We start from the raw sequence: 25,243 nt of genomic DNA on the forward strand, positions 1-25,243 counted from the left end.
TAGTAGTAAAACTCCTTAGAGTTGCAGAAACTATCACTGTAATAATCTCTGGGAGGGGTAATCTGTTCCTCTGGAGACAAACATAATATTTTTTTTTTTTAAACATTCTTGGCAGACTTCTTTGGATGACTTAATATATTGTAATCAAGGGCAAATTTTCTCCTCTTTAATTAAGTTCTGCTACAGTATACAGTCCAGGGAGCTACTTGTGGAAAACACTTGGCCAGCTTTCCTATCATCCCTAAACGGAACATTTGCTCTCGGACTAGAAACCCTGAACGTGTGCTGAGTTTGCAGCATGGTGGCCCTCCTTGTGCCCGATGCCCGGGAGCTTAGGTTATGTATATTTCGCCTGAAGTGAGCACAACTTGGAGAGCTGGCGTGCCTCGGATGCCGGGAGAGCTATGCAAGCGTGCTGCCGAAAGCATGCCTCCCGCTTGTCAGGGCTTCGTGATAGACCTGGTGACACAGTAGCCTTTAGGCAGAGCTCCTGGGGATGTGCAAGAAGTGCCGCGACGGGTTTTGTCAGGGGGGAAATCTGAGCCATTTCTCTGTGGACAGCTGTGTTTCAAAGTCTGGACAAGTGGCTGTTGACTTTTGCCCGGGCTGCCAGGGTAAGGGTTTTCACTTTGACTCGTTCATAGCCTCACTTTCCTTTCTCCTAAGTCATCTGGTTCTTTCTGGAAGTTTCACAGTGCTTGTTACACATTATCAAAAGTGGGATTCAGAGGATTTGTTCTAACGTGTTTATAATCCAACTTTTGCTTTCTCTCTGCAGATTTTGTGGGAGTCTAATACTTTGTCATTATGAGATGTCGTCTCTCGGTACCTCCTTTGTGCAAATTAAATTTGATGACTTGCAGTTTTTTGAAAACTGCGGTGGAGGAAGTTTTGGGAGTGTATATCGAGCCAAATGGATATCCCAGGACAAGGAGGTGGCTGTAAAGAAGCTGCTCAAAATAGAGAAAGAGGTAAGGTCTTTTTCTGCTGTCAGAAATGGTTGCAATTGCTCTTATGTAAGGTTTTCAACCGAGTCAGAGGGCACGGGCTGTCAGGGCCCTAGCAAGTGAGGCCTTTGGGGCTGATCCATGAGGCTGTTTCCCAGTTTCCATTCTGGGAGCCCCATAAATAGAAATCATTGCCACATGTGCTTTAGGGTTGAGTTCTCCTAGGGGTCATTTGAACCGAGAGGATTTCTTTCCATGGCATGAAAGGCTCGAATGTTCTCTGAGCTCTCCTTGAGGGGAAGGTGAGGTTTCAGACCTTCCTAGGCTTCAGGCTTTGCATTCCCCAGGTCAACCGAGAGGGGTCAGTAGAGAGTAACATGTGAACATTTTTATTCCCTTTCTATTTTGGGTTTCGTGAATTTGTGGCCATCAGGAACTGTCTTTTAAAAAATGAAAAGCGTTATTTTTCTACTGAAATATAAACAATACTAGATTCTTGGATTTCACCTCTACTGGAAGCCGAAAGTGGTGGACTTTGTTTAATAAAGAATTGACAGGTGCTAGACAAAGAGCTGCCCTATTTGTAATAGCAGAAAAGAGTCTGGCTCCCGAGTCCGGGACTTGTGCTGGTCCTGGAGGGAGCGCGGAACTCCTACCTAGGCCCTTCTTCTTCCTTAGGAATGTGACACAGCTTGGTCCCCACGTTCAGTTTGGGACCTGGAGAATAAAGCTAATTGTGGAGCTGACCTGCAGGGGCTCAGTGCATTGATAGCTTTTAACAGCTACCCTCTGGAGCTTGTTTCGGTCATTTCTCTTTATGTCCTCTTTTGGCTAATTATTGTTTTTTTTCCCAGTGTCTTTTTAAAGGGAACTTTTCCATAAATATCTTTTAATCTTCCCTGAATGATTTCATTTTTTTTTTTTTTTTCCATTAACTGCTGTCAGTGAACCATAGCAATTGATTAGAGAAGGAGACCTGAATGGCAACACTTTGTGGCGTTTCCTCCCAGCAGTGCTGTGTGACTCTGTGGTCACCAGCTGGGTTTCCAATTGTTGAAGCCAGGTGAGAAGGACTAAGATCTTTCTGCTCTGGGGTAACCTATAGGTTGTGGAAAGCATTAAGGAGCGATAACTTTTAACGCCAGTGTGCGCACAAAACAGAAGGGTGCTATGTAGAAAAAGTTTCCTCCCCCTTATTTCTTGATCAACACATTTGAAAATGGTAGCCACATAGTAAAACCATTCCTTACCCTGGATGGAACCTAGCTTCTTTTATCTAGTGAACGCTACGTCCTTTACAGGCAAGCATTATTGTACCCATTTTATAGTTGGGGAAACAGAGATTTGAAAAATGTATTAAGGGGCCTCAGGAGGGGCAAGTAAAATCCAGGAGATCAGACCCCCTGTTCTGTAGTTTTTAACTCTGATATCTGTAGTTGACCAGGTTAGATAGAAAATAAACCAGTTCCATCAAATTTATATTCAAAATATTTAAGCATGCTAATGTTTGTAAGCATTATGTCATGCAGCTTCCGTACAACAAGCATGTTCTTATATGATTGTTGGATGTGAGAAAGACTTTTTGAGTCATAGAACAAATTTTGCCAGGAAAACAGTAATTGCAACCTCTTCACTCCACCCCCACCCCCATACGTAATACCATTTATTTTTTAATTTTTTTAATTTTTTCTTTTTTTTTTTTTTACTATCTTTGGGAAAGCTAGGAAAATGACATAGGAAAGCACAGGGGTGAAAGCAGGAGTTGGAAACTACCAAGTCCTGCTCTTATGTAGGTATTTAACCTAAATGGGTTATCATTCAGAAATTGAGTTGATTATAGTAAACTGCAGGAACATAACTCATAAACTTTAAGTAGGAAAACCAGAAACTCAGTTTCAGCTATGGGGGCTTGGTTAGTCAGTGATTGTCAGTGATAAGGAGACATGGTCAATTATTACAAAGCATCCCCACACCTACTGACTCAACGTGAGTTTGAGATGTAAAACATTTTGGCTAGGGGTTGGCAGTTATTGGGAAAGGAAATATGCATTTCTTAGGTTGATTTTTGTTATAGTTTATGAACTGCTGTGTACTGGCTTTCCGGCTAGGTGTTTTCTAAGTAAGGTAAAGGTAATAAGCTCTGGATTTTTTTCCATCGTGTAGATTCAGTTTTATGTTACTTGGTCATTTTTGCCAAGAAGCAATGGGACGTTTAATAATATGTTTGAAGCTCACTCATGTAACTCTTGAAGGGTATCTGATATCTGATTATGTTTTATGAACTTAGCCGAGAAAGGTGGAGAAAATATTTACCAAACTCTCGAACTTCACATATATAAGAGGATAGAGAATGACTTTCTATTTTGACTTTTTTTTGTAGACCTCTAATTTAGTGAGTATGTATTACTTTTCTCTGCTTTAGTGAGTATCTATTACTTTTTTAATTTAGAAAAAAAGAAAGGAAAATGGAATTTACTTAAAATCTATGTAGTTATTTAAAACTTAATTTTTAAAAAATTTTTACACTAGGTAGTAACTACAAGAATTGAATTGAATTCTAGCATTCCCCTAGAATCACCACTTATTAACATTTTTCAACATTTGCTTTCTCTTTATATATTATATTAATTTATACGTATTCATACGTTTTTGTTTAGAGATTTATTTATTTCGAGAGAGATTGAGAGAGAGAGAGAGGCAGAGGGAAGAGGGCAGAAGGAGAGAATCCTCAAGCAGACTCCCTGCTGAGTGTGGAGCCTGATGCAGGACACAATCTCATGACCCTGAGATCATGATCTGAGCTGAGACCAAGAGTTGGATGCTTAACCGACTGAGCCACCCAGGCGCCCCTGTATTCATACATATTTTATTGAACCATGAGATAAATTGCAGCTACTAGGTACATCTATCCCTAAACACTTCAGAATCTCCTGAGAATGCAACTGTAATACAACTCTCCAATCAGAAAATTTAATACTAATGCAATAATATTACCTATCCTACAGTCTGTATTCAAATTTTGTTGATTGTCCCAATAAGGACTTTTTATGGCAGTTTTTTTCAACCCAGGATCCAATCAGGATCACATATTGCGCTTAATTGGTGTATCTATTTAGTCTGCTTTAATTGAGCAGTTTCTCTGCTTTTCTTTGTCTTTTAAACTTTGACATTTTTGAAGAGTGCAGGACAGTTGTGTAGAATGTCCCTCATTTTGGGTTTATCCGATTTTCCCTTCCTCTTGCCTAGTTTAAGGTTATGTAGTTTTGGTAGGAATACTGCAGAGGTCATAAGCCCTTGGCATATTTTAATGGGAGACTACGATGTCCGTTTGTCTCGTTATTGGTGATACTAATTTTGAACCCTCGACTAAGGGGTTCGCCCAATTTCTCTACAGTAAAAATACCTTTTTTCTCCCCTTTGTAATTAATAATTAAGCTGTTGGAAGATACTTTGAGGCTATGTAAATATCCTCTCTCAACAGAAGTTACTCAATGTTTTAAGCGTCCGTTGGCGATTCTTGTTTGAATCGGGTATTATTATGACAGTTACTGTGTAGACAGCAAAAAGGTCTAGCATAAGTGAGAGCCTTCCTTTCTTCACTTATTTATTCACCTGTTCATTCATTTATTGTTTCATTGTAGACTTATGGATTCTTTTTCAAATTCAAATGTTATATTACATTGTTACTCACTTTCATGCTGAAAATGTCCCAATGCAAGAGTCCCTTCAAGTTAGTTCCTGTGTCCTTTTGATGTCTCCATCACTTTTTAGCATTTTCTTCCTGGCGCAAGAAGATGTTCCAGGCTGATCTAGTTCCTTCCTGATTCCAGGAATCAGCCATTTCTTCAAGAAGCCCTGGTTCCTGGGGCGCCTGGGTGGCTCAGTCGTTAAGCGTCTGCCTTCGGCTCAGGCCATGATCCCAGGGTCCTGGGATCGAGCCCTGCATCGGGCTCCCTGCTTGTTGGGAAGCCTGCTTCTCCCTCTCCCACTCCCCCTGCTTCTGTTCCCTCTCTCGCTGTCTCTCTCTCTGTCAAATAAATAAATAAAATCTTAAAAAAAAAAGCCCTGGTTCCAGGTACTTGATTTGGGACTATGATATTTAGAAACCAAGATTTGGATACTAGTTTTGTTTATTGTAGACTTACTTTTTAAAAAGAGCCTTTGGGGGCGCCTGGGTGGCACAGTTGGTTAAGCATCCGACTCTCGGTTTCTGCTCAGGTCATGATCTCAGGGTTGTGAGATGGAGCCCCATATTGGGCTCTACGTTCAGTGCGGAGTCTGCTTAAGATTCTCTCTGCCTCTCCCTCTGCCCCTCCTCACCCCACACTGTCTCTCTCTTTTTCTCTCTCTCTCAGATAAATAAAGAAATCTTGAAAAAACAATGAAAAAGAGCCTTTGTTCTTTGGGAGAAAGAATGGTTATAGATAAATTTTACTTCTGGAGGCATTTAATTTAAACATTAATATCACATGTATGGCTAGTTATGATCTGTGATATGCTCCTGTTAGGGATGTAAATTCTTGGAAAGAGATTAGCAAAACGTATCAAAAATCTTAAAATATTTACTTTCTTTGAGCCAGAAATTTTACTTCTATGACTTTATCCTAAGGAAGTAATCAGAGATGTGCAGAAAGATGGAGGTAATGGCTGCTCATCTCAGAGGGATAATGGCGAAGAACTGGAAACAACTCAAGTGTTCTATAACAAATTATCTTATAAATTATGCTACTTCTCACACACACAAACGCAAATATGGGAGGTGATAGATGTGTTACTTCCATTGTGGATCCTTTCACAGTATATATATATAAAATCATCATGGTTTATACTTTTAAAATATTACAATTTTATTTGTTGATTATACCTCAGTAAAGCTGAAAAAAATTATTCTACGTCTGTACAATGGAATTCCGTTGCATTTGGAAGAATATTTAAAGAGCTAAGGAAATGCTCATTATATATTGCTAAGTGATAAAGCAAGTTACAAAGCATTATATATAGTAAGATCTTGGGTGCCTGCTTGGTGTCTATATGGTGTTTTTATTTTTCTTATATTTCCTTTGTTTTCCGTATTTTTATATAATGATCTCATGTCTTTCCCCAACATTTTATTATGAAAATTTCAAACACAAAGAAGAGCTGAGAGAGTTTTCTAGTGAATATATGTCTACCATCTAGGGTCTGTCATTAACATAAATACTTGCTTCATCGCATATATATTCAGCTCTGTATCCTACCCATCAGTCCATTTCGATGCATTTCAAAATAAGTTATAGGCATCAGTACCTTTCCCCTTAAATACTTCAGCATGCATATTCAGTCTGTGTTTACTATTTTGTTTTCTCTTGAGGTAAAATTTACATACAATGAAGTGCACAAATCACTCAGTTTTGACAAATGTGAACACCATGTGAGCCACGTATTTACTTTTATAATTGGAAAAAACTCAAAAAAAATTACAGCTCTGACAATCCATGTCACTTTCTCAGGATGTTCAAGTGAATTGAATTTTATAAAACTCTTTAATATGCCACAGATTACTAATTTTACAGTCTCAATAGGTGCCTCTAAAATGTTTAATGTTTACTATTCTGTCGATTTTCTGTAGTAGTGCCAAAGAATTTTTTGGTGTTAATTTAGCTTGTTTATATTAGTTGCAGATTTACTTACAGTGCACTCTTTATTTTTGTTTAAAAAAAAAAGTTTTCAATGGGAAAAGCAATAATACCTTAAGGATCTATACCAAAGGTTAAGAAAAGAAGCCAGTATTGTATCTTTCTGGTAAATTCCACATGAGTTGAGATCAAACCATGCTGCGTAGGCAAAAATCGAAGCAAGGAGTGGAGAGGGCAGAGAAGGACGTTGTGGGTCAGTGTCCTTTTTCCAACCACTGACCTCACACAGTAAGGAGACTATCAGCTTCACAACCCTTTCAGGAAGGCTTAATCACAACAGCTTCATTTTGCTCTTGCAGTGTATTTAATGGTATGTTGAACCAGACATGTCTGTAACATGATATGTTTTTCAAAAAGATGGAAACCTGCAAGCATTTATGTTACCTTGATATTTGTGGATATCCAACTGATAGTAGGAAACCAGACTTAAGTATGAGATATGAAACATGATTCTTTTTGTTTCCCCAAAAGAATTGAAAGGAAACAGAGTGCTCAAGAGGCAAAAGATGAAGATTCACTTGCCTTGCCTTTTGCAAGGCACCCCTCCCTTTGTTAAAAAAGAAAAAAATTCTTACCAAATTTGTTGTAGAAATGTTGAAAGCCAGATAAATTCAAGTTTCAAAACTGTCCCCATTTATAAATAGAGATCAAAATGTCAAAACAGGGCATAAGAACAGGAACAACCAATAAGTTTTCGTATAAAAGGGGAAATACCTGTGTGAAATAGAAAATACAATCTCGAAATTGACACAGAACTCAGTGAACTAAAAATGAAAGTTTTCATCATACAGACTTTATCAACATGACAACATTTAGTGCTTCATAGAAGGCTAGCGAATGTTTTTATCACTTTATTAGCTCATTGGAAGACCCGTTTACGTTTTCTTTGCAGTTCTGTAGCTGACTTTTTAATGAATTATTTGCATTTACTTTAACTGTAGGAATGCTATTTTAGTATTTTCCCCTGTCTCTGAACACAGTACAGAAGAATAAAACTGCAAAATCCTCTCTCTATTTCAACACATTGATAAGACCAGTGTAAACAAAAATACGTTGGATACTTGATTCCTGCCGAGTTCTGGCATAGTTGCTGAGATAATTTGTCCAGAATGGTGCTCAAGCTTGGCCACGTGGTATTTTTAAGCACTCAGAGGGTAGACCTCACTATACTAGAGCTGACGTTTTAAGCTGCTGCTTTCAAGTTCCCGTATGCTACAGCATCTCCACTTACCTAGTCTGATTCTTCCCCTTCACTCAGGAGTCCTGTCATGAGTTCTTATTTAAGACAACCCCATGCACAGTTTTTCCTGTCCCCAGTCAGAATTTACCCGTTCTGGATTTTTTTCTTTGAGGTCAGTGGTTCTCAAAGTGTGCCCTTTGGACCAGGAGCATCAAGCACCACCTGGGAACTTGTTAGAAATGCAACTTCTTGGGCCTCACGGCTACTGAGTCAGAAACCCAGGTGTGTGGGGCCTGGCAGTCGGGGCTGTAATGAGCTTTCCAGATGTTTCCAATGCCCACTAGAGTTTGAGAACTCTAGGTTGTCTCCGGCCAGTCATAGGTCACGTGCGTATGGTCAGGATATTAACTTCAGTTTGGAATTTTAGGTCCCCTGTCAAACCTGGTAGTGGTTGTTAGAGGCTTTTCAGACCCTTAAATTTCCCATGTTCAGGTGACCCTCTGTGCACAGGGGCTGTCTGGCAGGGTCACTGAGCATGATGAACGAGGGCTGACTTAGCAATGGTAAACATCTGGGGAACCTCAGGCAAATGCCTTCAGATTCGAAACCTTCCCGTCTTGGCTCCTCACCTGCCTTGGCAGCCGTGTCTTTTCGTTTTTTAACCCGAATTCCCACTCCTGTCGCCCTTTTCCATTTCTGTGACCTTGTTCCCTCTTTCCTGCGACTGTAATGCCCTTGTCCTCCCCACCTGGGCAGATCCTTACCACTCTCTGGCTTTGATTTCTTCCTTCCCTGCGAGAAATAGGCTCAGGTCCTACAAGCATCCTTTTTCTTCTCATTCTGAACTTATTAACACTCGTACTACTAACATGACATGATTATAATTGCCTTGCGACTCTAGGACCTGGGAGCTACTGCCACTTAACTTTTCCTGTGAACGTGCCAGGTCCCCTCGTCTGAAAAGTGGAGCTTATTCATAACAGTACTGACCCCAGAGGGTTGGCAAGAGGATTAAATGAGAGAATGCAGGTCAACTGTCTCGAAGAGTTTTTGGCACGTAGCAAAACCTGGATAACGGTCAGCCATCTGTTGTATCTTCGCAACCATACCCTGAAGCCACGGTGGCACATTGGTGTCATGTTGGTTCCTAGAACCTTATTTGGGAAAGGTGTCAGAGGCCGTGTTTACCGTCTGCAGGCAGGAGCCGCGGCAGGGCTCAGCGTGCTGGTGGAAGGGCAGGAGGGTACGCGGCGTATTCCCCTGTTGGCAGCTCTCCGAGGGCGAGGGCTGGCTTTACCTTTGTTGCCAATGCCGTCACCATCCTGACCGTCTTCACTGTAACCAAGTGCGACTACCGCCGTGGTCACCTGGTTAGGGCCTTTCTGTCCCTGCCCTCCTCTCCTCCATGGCTGTGTTATAAGGCTATAATCTCCATCTGGTACATGAGAAATGACAGCTCAGAGAAGTTAAGTGACCTGGCTAATATAAACAGCGCCCTTCCTTGCCTGCCTTACCTCACCCAGCACTGCGCCCCTGCTCACAGTAAGTGTCTGTTCCTTGATCCTTGGTGTCGTGATGCAGTCCGTTTTCCTTTCTTTCTCATCCAGGAAAGGCATCCTGTATCAGCGTACCTACGTTTTCTTCATTTGCTCTCTGAGCCGCCAGGGAGGATGGAACACACCAGTCTTTACTTGTTGGTGCTGACTTCCCTCAGCTACACAGTAACAGAACTCTTAGTTGTTCCCTTTTCTTTAAGGTACCTGATGTGGGATTTTGACAAGTGCCCATGCTTTGCTACCTTTCATGCTGGCATGCCGTTTCCACGTAAGAAATTTTAAACAGTTCAGTGTGCCGTACTTTAATTTTGTGCTACATATATAACTCATTGCTTGGAGAATAAGCAATTTAAAATAAATCATTTTATTTGATGATTCATGCAGTCATCATCCAGAAGTATATACTGAGCAGCTGTCCATCACTCGACCCTTTTCCTCAAGCCAGTTCTGTTCGTGTCTTACCATTTAAGACACCCCAAAGTGACCCGCTATCGAGAGATTTAAGAAATGAGACACGTAGTGAACAAATGTACAAATTAAACGAGTAAGCATGTATTACTGATCTTTCTGAAGGCAACATAAACGTTACAGGAGAGGTAACCTTAGAGTGAGGAAAGCCACAGGAATGGTTTCTCCTAGAACCAGGAGGAGTTTAGAAAATCACCTGAATTATAATGTTCTTATCGTTGTATGTGAAATGCAGTTACGCTAAGGCAAACTACACTTTTTCAGATTAATGATGTGACCATAAAAATGTTTTATTTGCAAGAGAAAGCCCCTATCCTTTTTATTTTTGCTACTTAGCTGTTTTAAATTTTTAAAATCCTTTCAAAATTTTGTTAGATTATATGTTTACTTGCACGTGGAAGTCATTTTTGATTGGCCATATGAGGAACATTATTGCAGCTGTTATTTCAGCTTTTCATTAAAGTATTATTGATCTCGCTATATTAAGCAATAAACATTTCAGTTAGTTAATATTATTCAGTTAATTAATATCCAGCCGTGCTCTAAATATTGTGCTGAAACCAAACCAATGAATATTGATTCCAATAAAAATGTTATATCCTGACTGGTGTTATACAAAGCTAGGCTCTTGCTTCATAAAAATGGTATGAAGCACAAATTGAACTTCTGAGAAATTCAAAGCCTAATACAGAGAAACCAATTGAAAAATTGGAGGAGAGGAAGAGCCATCCACGGGTATTTCAGACAGTTTCAAAATAGATATGGTTGGCTGTCCAAAATAGGATTATCTCACTTGGCTATTAAAAAGGTACCTAGGGGCACCTGGGTGGCTCAGTTGGTTAAGCGTCTGACTTTGGCTTGGGTGGTGATCTCAGTGTCCTGGGATTGAGCCCTGGGGTCCAACTCCGCCCTCAGCAGGGAGTCTGCTTGTCCTTCTGCCCCTCCCCCGCTCCCCCCCCAAATAAATAAAATCTTTAAAGATAGATAAATAAATAGGTACCTAGAATTTTCTTCTCTGCTTTCTAGTGAAGACAGGAAGTCACACGAAATTATCGAAGATAGAGGCTAGCTTATCAATTCTTTTTTCACTCATGCCTAATTCCTGCTCCTGGTTAGGACACCCCGTTTCTGTTTGAATACTGCCTTTGATGACACGTGAGCTGCAGGCTGTTTAGTTTTGGAACAGTGTAATTCTTAGAAAGTTCTTTATTAATATAACTTCCAGACATTAATAATGGGCTCCAGCTCTGGGGCACATAGAACAAATCTTACGCTCTTCTGTACGTCAGCTTCTTGAGCACAGGATCTAGATCTTATTGATCTTTGTATTTCCTGAGCTCGCTATAAGCAATCAATCAATGTGTAGGGCATAAATAAAATAATAAGCATGGTATTCACACCTCAGCTTTCTTCATTTGTAAGAGTTACAGAAAGGTTTTGTATTCCTGAGTCTACAGAAAAGAACACAGTTTGACATTCCTAGTCTACTTCATAGTCTTTCCTTCTCTGTGTTTGGCTGAGTTTTTGAGGTCTGAATAAATTCGTTTGTCTTTGAATGAAAGGTTCTGTTCTGTAGCAGCTAGGGAGGCTTTTCCTGGCCATGGTTCTTACTTCGTTTGTTTTTTTTTTAACATGTTTCCAAAAAAGGAATCCAAGATGCCTTTTTCTTAGCTCTGTTAATATCAGATGTTCACTGATGGATGACCTGAGAAAGATTAAGGTGTCCTAAATGAAACGAGACTGCCAGAATCTTAATGACTTGAGAATATGACTTTCCTCCCTGTTGCTGTTCTTCAGAAAGTAGTGCTTGGTGAAAATAGCTACATTAGAGCAGCTACACTGACGAGGATGACAATGTCTGGTGCGTGTTTGTGCAGGCTCTGTTCAAGAAGGAGGGAACTATATGGCTGCTCTGCTTTTAAAGAGAGATTATATTAAGGAATTAATGAACAAAATCCGTTTAACTCACTAAATTTTTAGAACATATAGAACAGCGCTTCCTTTAGTGAGAAACTGAATTGCTTCTGTTATTAGAGAGTTGGAGAGTCGATCTTAAGCAACAGGTATTCATTTTTACATCATCGGATGGGTATTTTAAATATAGTCCATAGTTCACTTGGCATCTCAACTGACTTTTCCTAAACCAGTTCAACGGTGGGCAAGTCTTTAAAGTTGTGAAAGTGGACAACTTTTTCCCCTTAGAATCTCAGGACAGTTTCTTAACCACAAACTAAGGCCCCTAAGTGTAACTTGCATTCTTCCTTGGGAAACAGTTCATACTCCGAAGAACCTGGGAATTGGGGCTAAGGCCAGATTACATGTCTCAGAACAATGAGGATATGTGGGGAACTCTGATTCTAGATAGACTTACCTCAAGTGCTGAGCAGGCCAAGAACAGATTTTTAGTAAGAGATTAAGAAATCAATAACTGGATTCAGGAATGTGGAATGTTAAAAATTTATACGCTGCCTTGTTTCGAAAATGATTTAAGATTGTTAGCGGGCAGAATAAGTATATTTCTGAGGTTCCAGGGAAGACCCTATGAGTCCCCAAAATCTCTCTCTCCCACATGTAGAGTAAAGAAATAAAATTGACATTTCTTGAGTTCCTATTATTTGCAGCCACTATATTCTAAGCAGTTGACCTATATTTTCTATTTAATCCTATTACTAATGCCTCAAATTTTGGTATTGTAATTTCACTCTTTAAGATAGTTTCTCCTGGGGCGCCTGGGTGGCTCAGTCGGTTAAGCAACTGCCTTCGGCTCGGGTCATGATCCTGGAGTCCCGGGATCAAGTCCCACATCGGGCTCCCTGCTCAACAGGGAGTCTGCTTCTCCCTCTGACCCTCTTCCCTCTCGTGCTATCTCTCATTCTCTCTCTCTCAAATAAATAAATAAAATCTTTAAAAAAAAAAGATTGTTTCTCCTAATAAAACTGCAAATACCACTGAGAAAGGTAACTCAACATGTTAGTAATACCTTAGAATGAATGACATGTGATTTTTCTCCTGAGCACACTTTTCTAGGTGAGGAATATATAATTGTTGCTGTAGGAGACTATGACCTAAACAGATTATTAGGAAATCTCCTTTTTGGTATTCTGTCATCCAACAAATATTATTACATGCTAGGTACTATTTTAGACACTGGAGCCATATCAGTAATAAAGTAGACAAAAATTCATGTCCTTTTAGAGTTTACCTTCAAATGTGGGAATAAAAAAATTAAATTGTATGTTAAAACATAAAGGTGCTTATTCCTCTTAAGTATGGGCTGAACTTAGTGACTCACTTACAAAGACTGGAGTGTAGAAAAGGAAACACTAGGAACTTTAGGCTTAGTAACTTTATAGTAGGCAGACCTGGCGGACGCCACCTGAACCAAGTGATCTGGGTTAGCATCACTAGGGATAAGCCACATCAGCACATGTACCCCTGATGTGATGTGATGAGAAACACACCCCATCTCTGTGGTCTTCTTCCCCAAAACCTGTAATCCCAGTCTAGTCATGAGGAGAACACCAGATAAACCCAAACTGATAGATATTCTGCAAAATACCTGGCCACTGCCTCTCAAGGTGTTGTTAACAGAAACTGTCACAATCCAGAAGAGGTCAAGGAGGCATAGAAACCAAACATTTGGTATCCTGAACTGCATTCTAGAATAGAAGGAAAAAAAAGGCATTGGTGGAGAAAATGGTGAAATCCAAATAAAGTCCAGAGTTTAGTTAATAGTAAGCGCCAGTGATGGTTTCTTAGCTTTGACAAATCTGAGTGGTGCAACAGGTTAAAATTAGGGGAAACAAGGTGAGAGGGACTGTCTGCCCTATCTTTTCAACTTTACTGTACATCTGAAATCATTCCCAAATTAAAAGTTTATAAAAATATAAGGAAAAACACAGAGTAAGGGAAATTAGGAGTACCAGCATGGGGTCAAGGTTGCACTTAAAATGGGTTGGGCAGGGGAGGCCTCACTGAGAAGGTGGTTTTGGGTAAAAACTTGAAGGAAGCGAGAGAGGGAGCCCCATGCTTATATGCAGGTAAAACTTCTAGGCAGAGGGGCCATGCCAGGTGGGAGCATAGCTGTTACATTGGAGAAATAACAAGGAGGCCATTGTGGCGGGAGTGGAGTGGATGAGGGGAGGAAAAACAGGAAATGGGGACAGAGAGGTAACAAGGCTGAGTGGTATAGGGCTTGGTGGGCAACTCTAGGAGCTTCTGATTTAAGTTGGTGGGAAGTAGTGAGCAAGTGAATGCTTTGTGTTAGAGCAGTGAGATTATTTTACTTATGTTTTAATATGGCTACTCTGGATACTCTGTAGAAAAGACCATATGGGGCAGAGGCAGGGGCAGAAAGACCAGTTAGAATTATCGTCCAGATGAGAGGTATTTGTGTCTGGGGCCAGGAAGGTTGCAGTGGAGGCAGTAAGAAGTGGTTGCATTTGGGGTGTTTTAAAGGTAGAGCTAACCAGATTTGCTCACTGATTGGACATGCCGTGTGAGTGGAGAGTCCTGGAAGGCTCAAAGGCTTTGCTCTGAGGAGATGGAGGATGTATTTGCCATCTTGTGACGTAGGGAAGAGTGTGGGTGGGACAGATTTGTGAGAGAAGATCAGGAGTTCATTTTTGATACAAGCAGTGAAAAGGTGGAATTAGCAGCCTAAAGAAATACCGTTTGCAATATAACAAAAATATGAAATAGTTGGAAACATCCCAAATATCCATCAACAGATGAATGGATAAAATATCGTATGTGGCTGCAGTGGAATAGTAGTCAGTCCTTAAAAAGGAATGAGATTTGGATACATGCTACAACATGAATGAATCTTGAAAACAGTATGCTAAGCAAAAGAAGCCAAACACAAAAGGACAATTACTGTGTGATTTCGCTTATATGAGGTACCCAGAATAGGCAGATTCAGATGCAGAAAGCAGAATCGTGGTTACCAGGGGCCGGGGGAAATGGGGAATTATTATTTAATTGGTCCAGAGTTTCTGTTTGGGATGATGAATAAATTCTGGAAAAGGATAGTGGGGAGGGTTGCACAGCAATGTGAAGGTACTTAATGCGTTGTGCACTTAAAATGGTTGAAATGATAAGTTTTATATTATGTACCACAACTAAACTATACAGTTCTGTTTCTAAAAACTATGAAATACTGAGGGCGCTTGGGTGGCTCAGTTGGTTAAGCGACTGCCTTCGGCTCAGGTCATGATCCTGGAGTCCCTGGATGAGTCCCGCATCGGGCTCCCTGCTCAGCAGGGAGTCTGCTTCTCCCTCTAACCCTCCCCCATCTCATGTGCTCTCTCTCTCTGTCAAATAAATAAATAAATAAAATCCTTAAAAATAAAAAAAATAAAACAATAAAAACTATGAAATACAGAAGGATAAATTTAACAAAAGAGCTGTGTAAGACCTTTACACTGAAAACTGTTAAACCCTGCTGAGAGAAACAAGAGAAGGCCTTAGTAAATGGAGAGAGACACTACGTTCATAGGTCAGAATGGATGCTATTAAGATGGTGGTTCTCCTGAAATTGATTTGTAGCTTCAGGGCAATCCCCATTATAACACCAGCCAGTTTTTGGTGGAAGTTGGTAAGCAGGTTGTAAAACCTATATGGAAATGTAAAGGACCTGGCATAACCAAAACACTTTCGAAGAAGAACGATGTTGGAGGACTCATATAATATACTACCTTATGTCGTTACTTTCTCTAAAGCTCCAGTTACCAAGCTTGTGCGGTATTCATGCCCTAGATCGACCAGTGGAACAGTCCAGAAATAGATCCAGATTTGGTCAAAAGATTTTTTTTTTTTAAGATTTTATTTATTTGAGAGAGAGAACGAGAGAGAGAGAGAGAGCACATGAGGGGGGGAGGGGCAGAGGGAGAAGCAGACTCCCCGCTGAGCAGGGAGCCTGATGTGGGACTCGATCCCGGGACTCTAGGATCATGACCTGAGCCGAAGGCAGTCGCCCAACCAGCTGAGCCACCCAGGCGCCCCGGGTCAAAAGATTTTTGATGAAGGAACCAAGGCAGTCCCATGAAGGAAAGGTTAATCTTTTCAACAAATGGTGCAGAAACAATTAGCATCTATCTGCAGGACCCTGAGAACCACAGGACTAAGGAAACGGAGGATGGCGGCTGAGCAGTGAGAACGGTGTGTGTTTTCTCAGCCCTTTTCAGCTCCACTGGCACAGGAGTGGGAAAGACAAGAGAACTGGGTTTTTTCAGGGTTTTGGGTTTTCCTGAGTACAGTGAAGTGAAAAGTGCAAGAAGGTAGGTAAGGATGGATGCAAAGGAAGGTTCTGTGATTCGCCAAGGAATTTTGGCTAGGTAGGGAAGGAAGGGAAGACCTTTGGGAAGGAAATGGCGCCAAAGGGGTGCTTCTGGGTCGTGGGACCATTGGAGCCCAGGTACTAACAGGTGGAGCTGGGAACAGAGGAGGTGGGATGGGTGGGTTTCGGAATGTGGAGGGGGGTGCGGTATTGAAAATGCTGGGTCTAGGGTGTGACCAAAGGAATGCGTGACAGAGGTGTGGTGAAGGATTAGATTGTTGGCAGGGGAGTTCAAGGACTTGAGAGGACAAGTGCCAGAGCCTCATTTATGTGCCTGTGAACATTCCCACACTGTGAGACAAGAATAGTCATTGGAGAAAATGACAGTGAGCCGGGAGCTAAAATCATCAAGAAATGAAGGGGAGCTATTTGGAATTGTTGGTGTGTGTTGGCAACAATGAAGGATGGCGGGTGATGCAATCTAATGACATAAGATTCAGCTTTGAGGGAGGAGGGGGAGAGCTGTCTGGAAGTGGTACCGAGGAGCCGCAGGGAGGACACCTTGTTCACCTCCAGACTCGGAGCAAGTGCTGAGAGAGACTGGCCCTGCTGCCGTTGAGAGAGAGGCCCGCAGAGGAGAGCCTGGCTTCCATCAGAGAAGATGAGGCAGAGTTTAGGGAAGAGGTTCAGAATAGAGGGGTCTAGCTGCGGGTGGAGCATGAGGGCACAGTGGGGGAGGGTTTCAGGAGTTGTGGAAAACTGGGAAGTAGGGTCTAGCTGGACTCTGTGGTGTCATGTAGGAGTTAGCCTGTGGAAGATGGTGGCCGGGTAACCTGAGGCCCGGGCTGTCTTGTGGTGAAGACATAAACAGGGACCACGGGCACAGTGAGATTAGTCCTGGCGTATTCCAGTCAGAGAGTGGCGGCCGGGCCGTGGAGGCAGGAAGGGGTGGGTGTTAGGGCTCCCCTGGCCTTGGACACCGAGAGACCTGAGGAGGAGCATACGGACTACGAAAATCTGTTTAACAACAGAAGGGATTTTCCTTGACTCCAGGTTGTGTCATCTGGAATTTGTCAGTGACTCTCTGAGGAGATAACTGTCTTGAGAACGAGGCCATTCTAGACAAACCAGGGAAAACTTCTTTCCGGCAGCATGTCCTTAACAGGGAATCCGTCCACTGGCTGAGATAGCAGTCACAATATTTACGAAGACTAGAGAATGAATTTTCATTTGCCTCTTAAACCAAATCGTCTGTCTTTTGTTGAAGATGGAGGCATTAATTCCTAGGAAGCTCCCGAGCCAAGTGTTTTAAGAGCCTGCCCTCCGGAGTCAGGCCGTGGAGATTCAAATCCTGGCCGCACTAGTCATTACTTAGCCAGGTCTTAGTTTCCTCCTCTCTAAAATGGAGATGATAATAGGGCCTGCTTCATAAGGTTATTAGGAGGGCCAGATGAGGTAATCCATGTCAGTACACTCAGCATGCTTCCCGGTACCTGGTCAGCTTTCAACATTTGTGACTGTTGTTAATTACTGTTAGTTCAGCAGCTTACAGTCTGAACACACCCAGTGCTTACACTCTCCTCTGTGGCTTGGTGAGCACATTTCAGAATAGCTTTCTTCTTTTAAGAGCTGTTGGAAACTAGGTATTTACATTATCCTATTGTATAGTGTTTCCCAAACTTCTAAAATGCACGTTTTCTGTGGTGCTTTCTTATCCTATTTTTTTTTTCATTTTCTTACCAGCCAATAACATTTCATCATTTACCTCATGTATTTGTGTCATTAGGTAGAATATTTTAACCTTTTTTAAAACTATACCTATTCCCTCCCCTTTCCCTGTCCTCCAGAAGTTGGTATCTTCCCCCCAGTGGAGAATCACGGTCACATAGGACCCTTCCGATGGCATCATAGAACAATATGGAGATATTTTCCCCCATACAACATTGGTGCAGGTGGGAAGGAATGATGGCACTTAGTGCTGGGTGAGAGTGTGCGATCATGGGCACACTCCTCTTTTGGTGTATGTTGGCAACATACGAACATTGAAGGGTGATACAGTCCATAACATTCAGCTTTCAGGGAGGCGGGGGAGAGCTGTCTGGAAGTGGTACTGAGCAGGGAGGACATCTTGCTCACTTCCAGGCCCAATGGAGCAAGTGCTGAGAGAGACCGGCCTGCTGCCATTGAGAGAAAAGCCTGCAGAGGAGAGCCCGTCTTCCGTCAGAGAAGATGAGGCAGAGTTCAGAGAAGTTTAGACTTTCAGTGGAAGTCTAAAATGGCATGACCTTCCGGAGGGCAGTTTGGGAGATTCACAAAAGTCTTAAAATGAAATGTCATTTGACCCCTCGTCCTCACTTGTGAGAATTTGTTCTGAGGGAATAACTGGAAAAGATGCACATGCAATTGGATTCAGTGTTGTGTATGGCCATGAGAAATGGGAAACAAATGCATGGAATCTTACTTATGGCACAGAGACAGGGAAAATATCTTTATAATTGGTCTGTTCTGTACACATAGGCAGTTACCTCCTGTTTAGTTTTGAATCATGCAAAGTACTTTGAAGTTTACTCACATGTTTTTTGATATTTTCTGCTTCACCTCTCCCAGAATATCATTGATGACCCAGAATTTTAATCTCCTTGTTTATCTTTCTTTTTTCCCCCCAATTTCTTTGCTGTCATGAAGCTCTGCATACATAGGGTATAAAGTAAACATGAATTCTACTTAAGAGTTTCTCCAGGCCTTAGTTGATAGCTGGAGAAACACTACAGACATTTTAAGTTAAATGTGATTTGCATTTATCTGGGCACTTGGCACCTTCCTTTTAGTATTCTTTAGGAATACAAATGGAACATTTGGTTGCTAACCAGTAAGGCTTTTAGAACCTTGCCCGTGTTTCTAGTTGCTCCAGATCTGGTAATTATAAAGGGGAGAAATCTGTATTTGCTCTGCAGGTGAAAATGTATAAAGAACCTATAACTCAGTACTTGGGTGGTATTCAAAATATGTCTTTTCCTTTATTGTAGTAGATTTTTTTTTCTCTTTGTTTTAGCAAACTCATAAAGGTTCTGGAATGTTTACCCACAGCCATTTGTCAGGATAAGTTAGGAAGAAATTTTCCTTTTTAAGAACTCTATATAAACAGAGAAAAACATTTCACACCTGTTTATCTTAGCAGGGCCTGCAGAAAGGGGAGGGGGGTGGTAGATTCTCCATTAACTCTTCCATTCAGAGAGGAGTATCCTATGACCTTGTCAGCTTTGGATAAGAGCACTTAGAGCCAGATGGAGGGGTCCACCATTTGTGTCTACACACAAAGATCTTTCCAAAGTTTCTCTTTTTGAGCCCATCTTACAGCTCACCTAGCCAAATTGTCTGTGTTCATAAGATACTTCTTTAATACATTTTCAGAAATAGACTTTGGGGTTTAGAATTTTTTTCTTTAATGAAAACCACCTTTCATTTTTGGTCCCCATTTGATACAATAAATATCTCTCTCATCCTAGTATTTTAAGAAATCTTGTTGGAGGGCATTGTATGATATATTTGTCTCCTCTAGAGGAACGTTTGATGATCCTTTTTTAAGATATTATTCAATTCTGTAATAAGTAAGACATAAGTTAATACCTTTTTAACTTTAAATAGAAACAGAGTCCTTTTGTTGTTGTAGTGTTCCATGATTCATTGTTTGTGTATAACACCCAGTGCTCCATGTAGAACGTACCCTCTTTAATACCCATCACCAGGCTAACCCATCCCCCACCCCCTCCCCTCTAGACAGAGTCCTTTTTAATACAACTTCTAAATCAAAACAAGTGGTGTCCTCTTTGACAGAATCAGTTCATAAGCTAGATACGAAGATTAGTCTGTTTTTCTGTTTGCTTCCACGTCTTCTCACTAAGTCTGTCTCCATACAACCACTTGAAGCAGTCGATCTTGCAGACATTCCCACCTTACTTGGTTTCAGTGCCTGCCTCAGTTAATGTCTCTGCCCTGTCTTTGACCATGCGCCTGCGTGAATTTGGTACCCACTCGATGGCCCTCTGAGCCAACTGTGGACTCTCTCACCACCTGGCTCCACTGCCCTGCAGCCACTTATGGGTAAAACCTTTAACATCTCGAAGCTTAGAACTGCTCTACCTGGGAAATAGCGAGCCCGAACTTCCCTTCTCTGCCCATAATTCATCTTACCCAGTCTTCCAACATCTTCCTTTTCTTTACCCTTATGACATCTGGCCTGTGTTCTTCAAACTCAGCACTCCCTTAAAAAAAAAAAAAAAAAAAAAAAAAACAGGGCGCCTGGGTGGCTCAGTTGGTTAAGCGACTGCCTTCAGCTCAGGTCATGATCCTGGAGTCCCGGGATCGAGTCCCACATCGGGCTTCCTGCTCAGCGGGGAGTCTGCTTCTCCCTCTGACTTTTCTCTCTCTCTCATTCTCTCTCTCAAATAAATAAATAAAATCTTAAAAAAATAAAATAAATAAAAACAAACAACTTTTTGTAATTGAAGTAGAGTCAGTATAGAATATTACATTAGTTTCAGGTATTCCGCATAGTCCTTCACTGTTATATACATTACGAAATGCTCACCACAATAAGTGTAGTCACCATCTGTTACCGTACGAAGTTAGTACAGTGTTATTGACTAGGTTCCCCCGTTTGGATTCACTTGCCTCCAAGCCTGCAGGTTTCCCACCATGTACTTCTTTCAGTGCTCACCTCTTAATCCTATTAAATCCCTTTTTTTTCATCTCCTTAACCTGCTACTCCTTGAAGACAAAGACAGTGGCTTTGTGCATCTGTGCATCACCTTCAACAGTGTGTATTTTCTTAATACGCAAACGCAAGTTAACATTTTCACAGATTTTGTTCTAATAACTTTTGGCTGTGTCAAAAATTAATAAACCTACCATCAGAAGACAAGTATTTATAACACCAGCGAACCAGTTAATAGAATTGCAAGGACTGTACTTTCAGGACTGCCAACTCCAGAGTCTACACGCAGTAACCTAAGGGAGCGAAGGGGGCCCAGCATCACACAGTGGGAGGTGCCGGAGCTGGGGGAGCCCAGAGGTGGCCTCTGCACTGTGCGGCTAGCTGTGTGCTCGTCCCCAGGGCTGTCATTGTTCAGGACATGGTCCAAATTGGTAGCTCATGGGGGCATCTGTGCTGCAGATGCATTGTGTTTGGTCCACATGGTAGTCTAATTTTTAAAAATTCATTGTCAACATTTAAAAGTTTGATGATTTTAGATAAAAATCCAGATTCCTAGCTTCCTTGAAAAAGAAGCAAACTGGATCTATGTTGTTGATTGGTAACACTAGTGGCTTCATTGATAAGAGCGAGCAAGGCTCCTTTGGAAGTGTCAGGTTTTTTTTTTTTTTTTAAGACTTATTTATTGTTTAGAGAGAGAGCATGCGTGTGTCGGGGGAGGGGCAGAGGGAGAGAATCTCAAGCAGACTCCCCGCTGAGTGTGGAGCCCAACACGGGCTCGATCTCATAACCCTGAGATCACAGCCTGAGCTGGGAAACCAAGGGTCAGACTCTCAACCGACCGAGCCACCCAGGCGCCCCTGAAGTACCAGTTCTAAAGGATTAGTGAAGTTCAGTACTACAATTTTATAAGGAAGACTCATATAATAAGATGCAGTTTTCATTAGCATTTTACAATGCAATCAATAAAATAAAAGACTTGGTCTTTTAAAAATATTTATCTGTGAAGTGTATCTGAAAGACAAGGGAGTGTTAAGCTGAATTCTCTTAAGAACACCCAAAAGAGTTCCTTTTATGAAGTAGGGATATATCCGTGTAAACTTCTAAACTTCCTCATTAATTTTTTTTCCTAATAGAACATACTAAAATTTATTCTTGGAATTCATGGTAGCACAAAAAAGCTTACATACCAATACAAACATGCAAAATGTAAAAAAACAATAGCTGAAATGTGCATTTAAGCAAGCAGCAGCTTTCTGAGAACTGCAAATACCACGTCCACATGTGCTGAGTTATTTCTGATTTGATAGCAGTGTATTCCTTGCCTCTACTCATTTTCCTGAACACAGCCATAGTGATTATTTTTATGTGGTGTAAAGTATTAATGCAGTGATTCTTTTGTTCCAGTCCTGCAGTGGCAATAAAGGAATGAGACAAAAACCAAGAACAGTGATAAGATCACTGTCTCTTTTCCATTTTCTTCTCCCACGTGAAGCTCTCTCTTCTGACCTCTGTTATTTCTGTGAGGAAAGCTACTCTGAAAAAAAAAAAAATCTTCCTTTGAAAATTCTGGAATGATCAGTCCGTGCACATTTCTCTTGTTTTTACTTTTATTGCTTCTGTGATCGCGAAAGATGTAAAACACGTAACGTCTTATACATGGTAGAATGTTATATTAGCAGACATTTCCATTCCATTGAAAGGCTTCTCAGCTCTTTCAGGAGTTTTTTTCAAAAACGTAAGGAGTGTTAAATGCATTGGTATATTTAATTTTTGGTTTGATTGAAGAGTTTTTTTAAAAAAAATGATGACGTTTGTAATAGTAAAAAGATAAGATTGTATATGGATTGGCTCCTCGATGATTTACCCTTACATGAAAATAATACCAAGGTTCTCACACACGTTATCTATTTTGCTACTTACTTTCTTAATAAAATTTTACCTTTTAGATTGTAACATAAATATCCTTAATTGTACAGAAGAACTGATTACTTATTCCAAGCTTATACAGTACTGACCAAATATTAGGATAGTCTAGAGGCGTGCTTATCTAGGAAATGCATCTGGATGAGGCAAACAGACATAAATCATTTTTAGCTACCGAAATTTTTATTAATCTCTTCTGGCACCTAATAATGAGACACTGTCCTCTTTCCCCCCTAAGGCATATTAGAAAACACCTAAGTTATATAAAGGCCTTCTCTGTTTAGTTAGAGCGATATACCTGCCGTTAGTCAAGGTAAGGACGGGAGAATGGATGGCAGGTGCTTGGGAGAGTGATAAATGGAGAGAGATGTGACAAGAACGCAGATCTAAGTCTCTGGTATGGCAGGAGATTTGCCTCAAGGGGTTTTCTGTTCTTTATACAATCATCATCAGAAAATTTTGGACCTGAAAGCATACGATCTGAGGCCAGCTCTTTTTTGCTCACATATTTTACAAATGGAGAGATCTAGCCATGTAGCAGACCATAAGATTAATTAGGTTCTGTTTCTTTTCTCTTTGTAATTCCATTTTCCTTGAAGTCAGAATAATTCTTAGTTTATCGTATTGTTTACATGGAAGGAGATAAAAATCTTTCTTTAAATAGATGTGCCTCAAAGAATAAGATCTGAGGTTAGTAACATAATGAGTCTAGTTGGGGGAACAAGAACTAACCACAGAGTTTTATGGACCTCTTAATTTTTTGAAATTACTTCCAGATTCTTGTCCCTGTGATATAGGTTTGTGGTAGGGGAGCAATTTAGAAAAGCAGCAAGTAAAAAATGTAACCTATACCTATTTTGTGTGTTGGTGACTTGGGTTCCCCGTGCATCTAAATCTGATCCTTGTGGCCATGAACACTCAGGAGCAACAGGCATATACACAGGCACAGCCAACACACTTTCCCCTCAGCTTTTTACAAGCCTTTGTTCTGGATACAGTGATCTTATAGTGTAAAACGTGGAACGGAGAATCCATTCGACAAAGAGATGTACTGGATTCTTGGAAGGTGAGAGAGTCTTTAATGGCAAGGCTTGACCTAGAAGTTGGTAGCAATTATGCCAGTTCCCCAGCATTGTTTGCATCTGCGTCATCATGGTATGTTAGACTTGATTTCAAACTGTCTTCTTGCGTTCAAGAAATTACAACTTCCTGTTACTTACTGGAAATACGATCAAAATAATTTTAAAGTCATTGTAATTAAGTTTTGAAAGTACAGTTTGTACAATTAGTAAATCCAGTCCCATGGGTAATACCATGATATGGGAGATTCTTCAGTACAAAACAGTAGATTCTATCAGTCAGGATCCAGTCAAGAGCCAGAAAGCATCCCTGCAATTTGAACAGTGCAAATTTAATACTAAAATTACCAATTAGCAAAGGATAAACTACTATTAACTGTCAGACGCCTCTAAAGAGTATAGGAATAGCAGATGTAGGGGGCAGCTACCACCTCTAGAGCTTAGGGAGAATACTGCAGGGAGGGACAGACTCAGAACGTAGACCTCCCTGGACAGGATCTGGCTGTAGCCTGGTGGACGTTGGAGGGCTTTGTTGTTCCGTCACAGGCTGGAGCTGGCTGACAGGTAGCCATCCGCTGGGCTACTTGTTCTCTGTGGTGCCATGGGCTGGAGCTGGTGTGCAGGAAGCCGCCTGGTGAGATGTGGTTGGCTGAAGCTGGTCCACAGAATCTTCCCACGGAGGTGCTAGTAAAACATTTGAGGGTGAGTAACATTGGATCTGGCACGTGCTGCTGGTGACCATGGCCAGTGGGAAAAAAGTTACACAGGAAGCAGGAAGAGAAGTCTCCTCCTCTGCTGTGCCTTGGCAGTGCCCCTCCAGTGCTCTTTACTGACACAGCCTAACCTTGTGCCAGGTGGCAAAGAAAAAAATGTTTGTAGGGGCTAGCTCCAGTATCACAAGGCAGAACACAAAACAATAGACAGGGTGCTGAGAGGCAGCAAATTATTAACTGGCACAGTTCTTGCCTTTGGCTACTTGGCTTCTCTGTATACCCTTTACACACATTTGAACTTCCAAATAATAATGAAACAACTCTGTGCTTTTACCAGTTAAGGTCAGCTGTCCTCCATACAAATGAAGTTCTTACCCTTTACCGCAGATAAGGAGACACACAGTGCCAGTAGTCATTGTACCCATTGCTGACTTTATTAATTTCTCTTCGAAGCCCATCATAGTCCCACTGAATACTTTCTTACCTAAAATCTAAATCATAAAGTGAACCTCTAACAACTTGTATGTAAAATATGGAGGAAGTAGACATTCTTCCAAAGAAGACATACAGTTAGCCAACAGATACTATGAAAAGATGCTCAACATCACTCATCATCAGGGAAATACAAATCAAAACCACAGTGAGATACCACCTCACACATGCTAGTCTGGCTGTTATCTAAAAGTCAAAAGAGAACAGGTGTTGGCAAGG

At 41.1% G+C, this 25,243-nt stretch overlaps 1 protein-coding gene across 5 annotated transcripts in view; it reads left to right on the forward strand.

Moving 5' to 3' along the window:
* Nucleotides 1–25,243, forward strand: part of MAP3K20 (mitogen-activated protein kinase kinase kinase 20) — a 177,979-nt gene that overhangs the window by 12,597 nt on the left and 140,139 nt on the right. For 4 of the 5 annotated variants that reach the window (XM_027588489.2, XM_027588490.2, XM_027588487.2 and 1 more), the window contains exon 2: nucleotides 779–971. In XM_027588489.2, the coding sequence (XP_027444290.1) occupies nucleotides 813–971 (159 nt within the window). In that variant the 5' untranslated portion in view covers nucleotides 779–812. Of the gene's footprint in view, nucleotides 1–190; nucleotides 615–778; nucleotides 972–25,243 lie in introns of those variants that run through there. The other variant, XM_027588486.2, reaches the window with a different exon arrangement.

Source organism: Zalophus californianus, chromosome 3 (genome assembly GCF_009762305.2).
Source record: "Zalophus californianus isolate mZalCal1 chromosome 3, mZalCal1.pri.v2, whole genome shotgun sequence".
Classification (NCBI taxonomy): Eukaryota; Metazoa; Chordata; class Mammalia; order Carnivora; family Otariidae; genus Zalophus; species Zalophus californianus.